The 12414-nt window shown below is 33.5% G+C and overlaps 1 protein-coding gene across 3 annotated transcripts in view; it reads right to left on the bottom strand.

Moving 5' to 3' along the window:
- The window catches only part of LOC111488644 (CMP-sialic acid transporter 3-like), a 13075-nt gene extending 2496 nt beyond the window's left edge, over positions 1–10579 (bottom strand). For 2 of the 3 annotated variants that reach the window (XR_002719229.1, XM_023136505.1), the window contains exons 1-11: positions 10444–10579; positions 10227–10334; positions 9398–9652; positions 8396–8512; positions 7409–7465; positions 4450–4527; positions 4234–4278; positions 2419–2478; positions 1004–1123; positions 814–891; positions 405–474 (exon numbers count right to left, since the gene is read on the bottom strand). Coding sequence is in view for 2 of the 3 variants with exons in the window: in XM_023136505.1 (XP_022992273.1) it covers positions 405–474; positions 814–891; positions 1004–1123; positions 2419–2478; positions 4234–4278; positions 4450–4527; positions 7409–7465; positions 8396–8512; positions 9398–9565 (793 nt within the window). In the remaining variant the exon portion in view is untranslated. Of the gene's footprint in view, positions 1–404; positions 475–813; positions 892–1003; positions 1124–2418; positions 2479–4233; positions 4279–4449; positions 4528–7408; positions 7466–8395; positions 8513–9397; positions 9653–10226; positions 10347–10443 lie in introns of all 3 variants that reach the window. The other variant, XM_023136506.1, reaches the window with a different exon arrangement.
- Positions 10580–12414: the final 1835 nt, after the last annotated feature.

The following is a 12414-nucleotide window of genomic DNA, read 5'->3' as shown; positions in this document are numbered from 1 at the left end:
CCCCCCCCCAAAAAAAAATAAAAAAAAGAATCATAAGTTGGAACCATGAAAAGAAAATCTTTATTAATATATAGTATTAAAATCTGAGCAAATCCTGAAAACTCGTGTCAAACCACAACCATAGAGGGTGTCTAGCAGTATTGCCACGTATGATATCTAAACAAGATTTAAAATGACATCCGTTTTTTTAAGAACACAGATCAAAACAGTATGTTAAAAAAGATGACTCAACGTGAAATTACATCTGCCAAGTCATGATCAGTATTATAAATACCTCGGTATCAAAAATAAAAAAGAACAAGAGACAAAATCCAAGATGTCGAAGCAGCATCTTCTGGAAGGAATCATACAAAGTCTTCTGCTTATTTATTTGGGAGGTAGTAAATAAGAGATTTATATCTTACCTTTCATAAGAACTGTTCCTAATATTCCCATGAAGTTGAATATCGCGCCATATCCATATAAAAACAAATTCTGCAATTCAATAGAAAATCCCCCATTCAGAGACAGACCCAATTATTGAGTAAGCAGATATAACGAACATTAAGAAACAGGAAATATTTGTATAAGCTTAGAATTCTATGACTTCAACATCAAAAAAGAGAAGCTCTGAGATAAGGGAAATGCCACTCAATATCCCACATCCATTATCCAAAAGTCTAATCAAACGGAAATAGTTAGTGATAAAATACTTTATTGGCTACAGGTGTGGACAGTTATTCTTACTTTTCTACGTAGAGAACGTATGAAACATAGAAACGTATCTATAGCTTATTCTCCAGATTAAATTTAACACAAGAATAGTATCATTACCTGAAGATAGATGCTAGTATCATACTGGCTCTTCAAAGCATATTCGTTATAAACAGAAGCTAGAGATGGAACAGTTACCTGTAAAAAAAAAATTCAAATTACTTGAAAATATATAGAAACCAAAGGAAGAAGAACTAGCTTGTATGTAAGACAGTGCTAGCATTCTAGCCATGAAACAAGATCCACTTACAAAAATCAGTGTGCAGACATATGTGCTCATGGTAACTGTGAGACCCAAAGTGGAGGTATCAGGCATGGACCGCAACTGATTTACACTTATGCCAATAAGCAGCAGAGCAAGTGCTTCCCACTGGGGCAAATAAAAAATCAATATCAGTTCCATTAACTTCTTTGTTCTTCAATGGTAAGCCTAGATGGATGTTCAAGCCTTTCAGGCATAAGATACGGAGATCTACCTTTTGATTTAGATGCTATTTTGAGTAGAATGTCTAAGACATTAAAAAAACAATTATGTGAAAGGTTTCTCCATACTGTTATCTCTTCATTGGTGAGGGAGACAAGACAAGCTTGAGAAACTAGTATAACATTCTAAGATAAGAAATAGATATTTAACACTTTTGTACTCTTTTTAACTTTTTCAATCATTAATGAAAATCTTTATTCCTTGTGGACAGGAAATAGTCCTTAGCCATTTGCTGGTGGTGATCACAATGTAATTGATGGAAACTTCCAGCCTCTCATTTCTCATCTCTAAAATATCAGCACCAAAAAAGATTCCGTTTTTATAACTTGAAGAATCAAATGGCAGTGGGTTTCTTGAAAAAGTAAATATGAAAGCCAACCCATAAAGGAAATAAAGAGCAACGGAATCCATCCCCTACTCCCTAACCTATTGTCGAAGGACTGAGTTGGAACCTTTTGTTTAAAGAAAATTTTAATAAAAGAGAGTAGTTCATGATGCCAAAGGTTGAAACAAACAGAGTCGTTCCAATTCCATCATCCCAATAAAAGGTGTCACTTAGACACCTGGTGCCAGCTTTCTTGCAAATCTCCAAGTACATCTTACCCCTCCCTCCTTATTTCTGTCGAAGAATATGGAAGAGAAAGGTTCTAGAGAAAGTGAAGTTCTTCCTTCAGATGGTTGCCTTGGAAAAATTCAAACCAAATGACATCACAAAAGATTACTTTGTAGGATCTTTCTCCTAGTTGTACCATGAAGGTGAAGATTTCCAGAAATTCAATCAACCAAAACTCTGTTGTTGGTGTTCCCTTCCAAAACATAATTATTCCCTTTTGTGATCAATGTCAATCAGACAGCTCTTAAGCTCAATGTCCTCTAATCTGCCTTTATTTTGTAGCTTTCCATATTTTAGCAAAAATATATTTTTTTGGTCTTCTAACAATTTGGTTTATCGTTTAAATAGTAGTAATAATAATAATTCCTGATGCAGAAAAATGAAACAAGTAAAAGGTAATAAATAACCGAAGGTAATTACTTTATATATTTGATTTAATAAATATATGCATAAACAAGTGGATGTTATATTAGAACTAATTGCTAAACAATTGATACTTTTTCTCCACCCTCCATTGTAATAGCTCAACACATTGAGAAGGCAAAGATGGCAGAAGAAATATACTAACCTGAATAATAGAAAAATGTCGTCTCATAATCAACTTTAGCAAGACAGCAATCACCAAAACCTGAACAGGCCGTATCAATTAAAATATTATTTTTGGAAAATCATATAAGATATATATGTTTTAAGGTTAAGACAAGCACAATTAGAGAATCCTCATCAATAATCAGACTCGTCACCCTATGTCCTAAGAGAAACCATTTTCTTCAAAGTCTCTATGTTTTACACACTCCACCAACCATTTTTTTAGTATCTAAACCTAAACTGAAATTAGAAGAGTGGATGAACAACTTGGTTCTAGTACTAGCCTACTGCTACACAGGAAGAAAATAAAAATTAGTTGCTGGAACTTTTCCTTTGAAGTAATGATGATACATACAAAGAAAATGATGATGAAAGAGTTATATGAGAAACCTTTCACCTCCTACAGTGTTTTGATGCGCATGATGGATTTTTTTCCCTTCCAACTCATTCATATGCTTTACCATAACACAACAAGTCGTACCATTTTAAAAGCAGAGTAGAATATAATATGTAAGGGTGAAAATATATCCAACGGTTATCAATCAAAAACCAGCATTGATTCAAGCATGTGTTATAGTCAAACCATTGTACTAAAACACCAATTCCACAAGAATTCATTTTTCATGCATTGTTATACATGCGTACAATATATATTTATATCTAAATTTCTGATATATGTTGTAGAAGTCCACCACAACAAACAGAGGATGGTGCAACAAGCATTATAGTTAAAGCACACATCAACTAATATCCCACAATGATTGTGCAAGCACTCACTGTTTATCCATTGTTGTATTTCATATATGTAGTATGGGCATCAAACCACCATTTGCTTTGTGGCCACAATGGTGTGTTCTTTGCAGATGACACGAGGAGGATCTTCACCATCTCTTATGGGGTGACTATCTTTGAAGTTGATGCTTTAGTTTGTTTGGGGTGGCATGGGTGCATCATAGGTATGGTTGTTCTTTGATAGAGAAATTCTAATGAACTCTTCTGTTCATAATAAGGGAAGAGGGTTATGGCAGGCATGTTATTTCAAGACTTCGGAGTGTGTGGCTTGAGGAACAGTAAGGTTTTTATGGTGATTGAGAGATCTCTAGCGAATATGTCAGAGGTGGTGAGATCTAATGCCTCTTGATTCGCTTCTGCGAAACAACCATCTTGTAACTATCGGTTAGATCTTATTCTTTTGGATTGAAATCCTTTCTAGTAGGTTGTGGTGGGTTGTTTTTGTGGGCACGTTTTTTTCTTTTTGTGTGTGCGTCCCTGTACATTCTTTCATTTTTCTTAATGAAAACTAGATTTCTTAAAATAAATAAAAAGAAAATAATAGACCAATATTCCATGATTACTACCTATGTGCATAACATATAAAGTCAAAATATTCGAGTAGTCACCCACCAAAATAACATTATGACTACAAAGGAATTTAAGTTTACAATTTTCCCTTTTCACCTACTAGGTAAAGCCATGGTGGTCAATGTATGTCCTTCCATGTACACTACTCTTAGTTCTTAATTTTTTTTTTTTAAAAATGGAGTTTTCATTGGAAATAGGAATTGGATAATTAGTAATTCTTGAGAAGGAAGGGAAATGCCCATAAAGGTTATTACTTATTGGACATAACCATATCGGTACAGCATTACAAAACAGCCTTGTCCAAACAAACAAGAACCTTCAAGTAAGATGAGAGTATTAGCGCATCAAGAGAGAGTCGCCAATCTTTTGAGTTAAGCACAACAGAAGTTATAATACCACAACAAATACAGTAATTTACTGATAGACACAATACCTTTAAATTGCTAAGCATCTTCACAGTTGCAGGGTTGAAAGATAGCTGTATAGACAGTCACATGGTTAGTTATACATATCTAAAATTGTTCAAAAACAATATAATCTGACAGTGTAAAGTAATTCCAAGATGTATCCAGTTAAAAATAAATAAAAAAATAAAAAATAAAAACAGAATTTATAAAATAAAACACTTCAATAGATATGAACAGTATACCTGCATGATAAACTTCAGGTAATTATTGATTGCATAGAGAAGTGCTGGCACAGCGAGAAGCACATTGTTACGTGCTGCCTGCAAAAGAAAACAAGACATCTTTGGCATTATACCTAGAAAAAGCCCCGGAACGGAAGAATAAATAAAGAAAAAAACAATATAATATTCATTAAAAAGAATCTAAAGTTTACATTAAATTACTACCCTCAAGTAGAAGCGTCCATCCTTAAAGGAGACTAAAACCTTTCAGCACAAGTAAACTATTAAATGATCAGGAGAATCAAACAGCTTCAACAAGCAAACTAATTTCAAACCAACAATTAAGTACCAAACTCTCAACAATTAATTACCAAACCCTCAGTAAATTTTAAATTAAAAAAACAAAAAATAAAATAAAAAAGGAAAATTGGCGCCAGAACTTATGGGAGTTAAGAGTTTAACCGACACATTTGCAAGACGATATTTGGGACTTTTAGTAGGGGGACAAGGCTTGGAAGGAGTCTGAGGCGTTTTAGACAGGTAATTTGGTTTTTAAGCAACTGATTAAGAAACTTGATGATTAAATCTCGTCTGAAAAATCGCATATTTTGGAACCCTTTATCAGAGCAATAATTGTGCACCAATTAGTGAATTATCTAGGAGAAATGGTAAAATTGATTGAGGGGTTTGAATCCACGAAGAATAGGTAAGAGTTTAGTCGAAGTAATTTAAGGAAATAAGATTGGAAAGGCCCTCGTCGAAGGTCAAATTGGGAAGAAATTTGGAAAAAAAACACCCATAAACTTTAGATGCACAATTCTTCTTGCGAAGTGAACCCTTTTGGAATGTTTTTTTTATGTGGAATCCTCTAGATGAGCTCTCCGATTTTGATGATAGAACCAAGTTGAATTTGAACCATAGGAAGAAAACCAGTTTGGATAGAGAGGGTAATCACATTCTACAGGCAACTGGAGCTTGAAGACAAGGCATGTGGGTGCACGTTGAGGAGCAAATGGGCGAGTTGGTTGCACACGTGTAGGTGTATGGAGTGCGTGAGGTTTGTCCACTTTTAACTATTTGACCTCCGTTTGTTTGTTTTTCGATCCAATTCCAACTCATTCCTAATTTCTCTCATTGTAGAACTCATTTGAGGAATTTGGAGAAATTTGGATCAAGTTAGAAGTTGATTTGCATAGAAAGGAACTCAACACATGTAACACATAGTTGTTCGGAGATTCCGTTCAAGTTTTTGTTTGTAGGATAAGAATATGCATGATTAGTATATGAGTGGAGTTTAAATGCTTAATACGGATGATTTGTCCGTAGTAGCACGTCCCTCCTTAATTCAGCACTGTGATGTTTGTGATGTTTACAATGGTATGCAAGGATGATTACAGTTTCACCAATTAACCCTTAGTCATGAACATGTCTCCCAGGGACCTATATAATAATTTATATCTGGCAGTGGCTTGGGTGGTCAATCCCCTTTTATATTTGTGCAATGTGGGGATTAATAAGGGACGCCAGTATCATCTATTAGTGAACCTGTCTTGAGAAGCGAGGGTCTACATGTGTTCCTTATAAGTTGGTAGGTCCAGAAGATAGCCTGATGTAGGTGTCTTGCTATGCATTATATTGTAGGCCTAGTGGAGATCACGATATATGAACTTTATTGTGTCATTTGGATACTATGTGGGTGCAATATGGGATCTCCAACTGCCCCTTAGTTATGATCTTGCAACTTGAGGGCAAGGGACCACATAATCATGAGAGTTGGCGCACGAGGGTCACATCCTTATGAGGACATTATGGAGTCTATTAGGGGATGCTAACTAAACCTTGATACCCATCTCAGTTGACAGCACTCATAATGTAATGATGATAGGAGTTGGAAAGAGGTTGCACCTTGAAATTGTGAAGCATAATTGAAGGGACTAGTGAGGAGTTATTCATAACGCCCTATACTTCTAAGATACTCATAAAAAGGAAGTGGAGCTCTATGGAGCTAAAAGATGAGTGTCGGTAAACTAAAAAGAGTTTTGTTTAGGGCTAAGTAATGTATACCGAACCAGAAACCTAAGTTGAGTTTGGGGTGAGTTAGTATAGAAGAGTCCGTGACTTAGTAATGTAACTTCAAGGACCTGTGACTTAGTAATGAAACTTCAAGGTTTGGAATAAGACATATTAGCAGATCAACTTAAGTTAAAAAAATAAAACTCAAGAATGCATTATGAACCTATAAGCAAGCTACTTAAAGAAGTATTTTTACACTCATTCATGCTATTTTTTTTTTTTTTTTCAGTTAATAATGGAGTTGCATGATCGGTACGGCTGCATGATCGAGTTGTGGGGTTTTAGGGTTGAGTTAGATCTGAGTTTGGATTTTAACTTTGATGTTTTTTATTGTATATGTTATTGTTTTAAATGTTGTCCCCAAAGTCTTGTATATAAACTTTTATTGTTTTGTGGTAAATCTGCTTATGCATGCATGTTTCAAATTGATTCAAACATTTACATCATTTAAAATTTCCGTGTTAGTAGAGATGGTCCATGGCTCGGGTATATCGAAAAGCAGGACGTTAGATCCTCAGCTTAGAGAAGATTTCCATCAACCGCTTTTGTACTATTTTTTAAAAACATTAGGCTCAAGAGAAACAGTGGATCTACACGAGTGTAGAGTTGTCTCGAGGGGAGGCTTTTACTTTGTCTAGGTTAAACACCTCTCTATGGATGCCTGTGACCAACGAGTTTTGTATTTATTCATTGCTTCTCATCATCCTCAACAATTGATGCGCTTTTATTTAGTGTTTGCTTGTTAGGCTTTTCACTTGGCTTTTGGGTTGGGCTTACATTTATATTTTGGGGTTTTATATTGTTTCATTTACAATGAGGTTATGGTTTATCTATCTCAGTTCATGTAAATCTAAAATATTTTACTTTGAAAAGGCAAGCATAGAGATTATATTCAATAGAAAGTAACCTGCATAAATGTTGATATTGAGAGAAGAGGCTTTTCCCCAACTTTCTGATGTCTAGCCTGCACAATTCATAGCTAGAGTTAATACTAAGACAGATTCATGGGCCATGGGGTCTGTTCAGAAGCAATTCAATCAAGAAACTCAATACTTTTACGTGAAGTTAGATGAAAAGCTCTACCAAACTACAAATTTCAAAGTCATACTGAAACCAACTCATTTGAAAAATACAGGTCTTAGACAAAGAAAAAAAATTAGTGATGCATTGGATTTGGAATCAAAATCAATTAAATCTTCTTACTTTAATGCTAAATTAAGAAAAAGTTGTTTGCGTATCAAAAAAGCCGGTCCCTAAATTTGATGGAATTACATTTATAGCTTAAACTAATTGTTTATCCAAATAACATAAGTGATCTAAAATGAGATTAACTTCTAGTTTTATATGATTCAAAAACCTACTCGTGAGGAATTGTGGCATCGATCACCTATTACATACACCATGGGTTGGCTTCCTAGTTGGCATTATGGTATGTGAAAACAACAAAAACACTTTTGGAAAATCGGATGCCACGGTGGTCACCCATCTAACTAAGATATTAAATTCCTTAAAAGTTTGTATGGAAACTAGATGTTACAAACTCAAGAAATTGTCTATAAGATTAGTCAAGGTCGAGTAAACAAGCTCAGGCACTCACAGATAAAAACAAAATTAACTATTACAAAGGATCACGCAATATAAAGCCCCCTCCCCCCAACTCCCTCCCAAACAAGCAGAAAAGTTCACTAGTCACTGTCTTTCTTATCACCCACAATATAATAAGAATTAAATTATTAATTTGTACCGCAAACAAACAAAATTAGCAACCCGTATAAACTATCATGATTAGGTTTGAGATATCCATTCAAATTGAGCATTACAGGCTCAAAGCCACTTGAGAGTATATTTCGTATATAGTTAAAGGCAAATGATCAGTTTCCAAGATAATAAGTACCTGGATTATCAGCATAACAATAGCAAAGATAACCTTTGTAATCTCGGTCAAAAAGTTGACACTGATTGGACTGAACATGAATTTCCCATCCACCTTGGACATATAAACCAAAATAGGCTGGCAATGAAAATGAATCAGTGTTAGACATCTAAAAACCAGGTTAGATCACGTGAAAATTTGACTTTCTTAAACCAATCAAAATAGCATCAAACAAGAAAAGGAAGATTCATGTGGGGGGGTGCAAGCACCTTCGTGTCTGCTTTTACATGCAATACCATGAACAATTTTTCAAAATTGTGCAATCTTCTAGATATATATATATATATATATATATATATATATATAAGCGTCTATTGTTTTCTTTCTTGATAAGAAATAATTGACTAGATTGCTACATAAACATCAACACTTAATTTTACTTGCTGTGAGGTAAGGACCGTTAATTTATAGAGACAATGGTGGCAGTTGTTCTATAGCACTTACATGCGTTAATGGCTATTTTCTAAGCATTGTGAAGGTTGAACATGCTAACAGAAAAATAGACATATCATATGGGCAAGTTGACAAAAGCAGCAATGATAAAGAAGGGGAGCATGTGGACACTGGCAACAAAGCACGTATACAAGGGGACCGAGAAGGAAGGCTGTTAAGGTTTCTTGATGGTCCAATTGGGCTTAAGGAATAACAGTAATTAGTATGATTTTCATTGTGGAATAAAATCGATGATAGGAAAGATAGATATCCAAGAGTAAGGAGTAGAATTAGGTTCAGTACATCACAGAATGGACAGAACAACAAAAATTTATTTCTCAAAACCATCTCAAAAAGGAAAAGAAGGAAAAATACACACTAAATAAATATATAAAAATAAAATAAAATAAAATAACAGGATAGCCATGGCAGCAGAATCCTTTGCATGATTACATTTCACTGAGAATTCAATTAAAAAAATGCAAGTGCCACCAAAGATAAGTCAAGAATAAGTTGAGATATGGCAATCACCTGCATACCAACCAAGATACAATCACCTACAACCAAGAGGGTGTTTAAGGCTCGTTGCTTAGATGATATTCTGATCTTATGTTGATCATATGCCCTCGATATACCTTTGTTAGTTGGAGAAACCAATGGGGAGTGACAAACACAGCATTCTATCATTCCGTTCTTCATCAGCCTACTGCAAAACTATGCTTGCTCAGACTGACTATATCAAAAAAGCACGACCAACTCTGCGTAATGAGATGAAATCCAACAGACCTAATCAATATCACCAACGAATGAAAAGTTAGTAACCAACACAGACCATTTGCAAAAGATATACATTGCAGCTAATGAAAGTTATATTTCTTATACTAAATTTTTTTTATAAGAGATTTCTTATACTAAAATCAGATAGATACACTGCGGTAGTGTGCATATTGAGATCAAAAGAACAACGTTGTACAACACAATCTCAAAAACTCGGAGGATATTTATTAACAACCGACTAAAAGTAACCACGCAAGACATTCATAGTTCCATAACATTATGATCAGCAAAGAGTCTAATCCCCACCCCCGCCACGACAATGGATGTTAAACCCGAAAATCCTACCCAATCAGTTAAAATGATATAAAAAATAAATAAATAAAACCCGGCCGTAGATCCATCAAGAACGAAATAAAATTCAGACAGATCTTATCAAAAGATCCCATTACTAGACGATTTCAAAGACGAAAAAAACCAATTTCGAAGATCCTCATCAAACCAACTCAACAAATTCAGCTCCACTCGGTGCAGTCGTTTAAGCATCAAAAGAAATGTCTGAATCCACTCAAATCATAAAATCCACCTGTTCTAGACGCCTCCCGCCTCCAGAACCGAGCATTCAAGGAAGAATTAGCTCGCCGAAAATTCCACCGACGGAAAAACTCGTTGGCTAGATCCAACACTTCAGCGACTGCAACAAAAACTCAAGACACGAAACAGTGTTTTCAGATGAAGATAGATTCGGAATCCTCTTCGCATTTATACTCTCTTCAGGAAAATTATATCTCTCTTCGTCTAACCTTATATGGAATTCGAATTGCTGACACATGCGAGGATGAAGCAATATGCACATTTCGCAGAGAGAGAGATCGCGCGAAACGTTTGTTGTTAGAGCTCTGTTTGTCTCTCTCTGTCTCTCTATCTCTCTCTCTCTCTAACCCTTTTTTTTTTTTTTTTTGGTTAAACCAAATTTTAAGTTCCTTGAATTTACATGACGTGTCTGCCGTCGCTCTGTTTAGGATGAAGGTGTTGCAGCGATGGTGACAGACCAATCAACGGCTTGTTCTTTTCTTGAGCTTTAATTTTGTTTTCTTTTTTTTCATTTTAATGCTTCAAAAAGTTTTTATTTTCGTCCCTCAATTTTAAGTTTTATTTTCATTTCTAATATATATATATATTTTTATTTATTTATTTTAGTTTTGAAACTTAGAAGATTTATTTTAATTTTAACAAATATAACTTCAAATATATTAATTTGAACATATATTTAAATAATACCACACCAATTATCATTTTAAATATTAATAGCTTAAGTTTACAAATATAGGCTGATTATTAAAAAAATTATAGTATTTTTTATTTTTATTTTCTAAAGCTCAAATAACCTTAATTACTTTTTTTTTAAGAAGAAAAATACTCCACATTAATTACATTTTTCTTTTTTTTTTTAAGATAAAATAGAGAAATTCGATTCATAAATGGAAATTGTAAGCATTTTTAGGTAAATATTGACTTTTAGTATTTTATTTTCTAAATTAAACTAACTTTTAGTTTAAATTTCTAATTTGGTCCCAAATTTTATTTTCGTAATTATTCCAAATGATTAAATGTATTTTTTAATTTAATTTTTTTTGTTTGAATTTTTTTAACCTTGTTAAAGTCATATGTCAATAAAAAGAAAATAAAGTTTATAGTTTTTTTTTTTTTTGAAATATTTTTTATAACTTTTAAATTGACCCAAAAAAAAAATAATACATAATAATATTTTTTATTTTTGTGTTCAATGTTCATTTATATATATATATATATATATATATATATATATATATTTACAAGAGAATATAAATATTATATCTTTTTAAATAAATGAATACATTGATTATTTTATAAGTTATTTTGACAAACCTAAATTGTAATATACTGAATTTGTAAAATATATATATATATATATATATATATATATATATATATATATAAAATAAATAGGAAAAATAAATATAATAAAATATTTTTGTATAAATAAAGGAATAAGTCAATAATAATAAAAGAAAAAATAAATAAATACAGTGACAGCAGATCTGCTGCCGCCATGGGGGAGATAAGGGAATGGACATGTGGTTGAGCATGAATAAAAGAAGGAAAAAAAATTTGTAGACAAATCGAGATGAAATTCGACCACATGTCCGTTAGATTCATAAGAGTGAGATTATTAAGTTGTAGAAGAAATCGGGATAAAATTCGACCGGTAGGACGAGATTATCGAGTAGAGACATAAAGGAAATTAACGTAAAAGGTCAAAAATTGCAGGGTGGGCGTGAGGTTGAAATGATTGGCACGTGAAGAACACGTGTGCGTGGTTGCGAGTGAAGGTGAGACTGGGCGAGAACTAGGCGCGTGAGATAGGTTATCTTGGTGCGTGTGAGCTTTGTATGACCTCCGATTCATCCCGTTTAACTTATTTTGACCTATTTTATCGAGATTGACCTATATTTATCTTAGACATTATGAATGGTAGGTTCAATTGTAAGTTCTTAATTTATTTTATAATTGTGAACCTATTGATTATGTAATTATGAGTTTAATATAATAAGTATATGCGTATGACATAGGTTAATTTGTGATATCTATGGATGCATGCATAAGATATGAGCATGTTATGAATACAAAATGGAAATGTTATATGAGTGGATCATGTCATGGGCTATATATGAGTATTTTTAGTCTACTAATCTCTGCGGAATTCATGATCGATGTGTTGTGGCCTAAGTTAG

This window comes from Cucurbita maxima, unplaced genomic scaffold (genome assembly GCF_002738345.1).
Source record: "Cucurbita maxima cultivar Rimu unplaced genomic scaffold, Cmax_1.0 Cma_Scf00013, whole genome shotgun sequence".
NCBI lineage: Eukaryota > Viridiplantae > Streptophyta > Magnoliopsida > Cucurbitales > Cucurbitaceae > Cucurbita > Cucurbita maxima.
The sequence above is the reverse complement of the archived record's forward strand: the minus strand, read 5'-3'. Positions and strand labels throughout refer to the sequence as shown.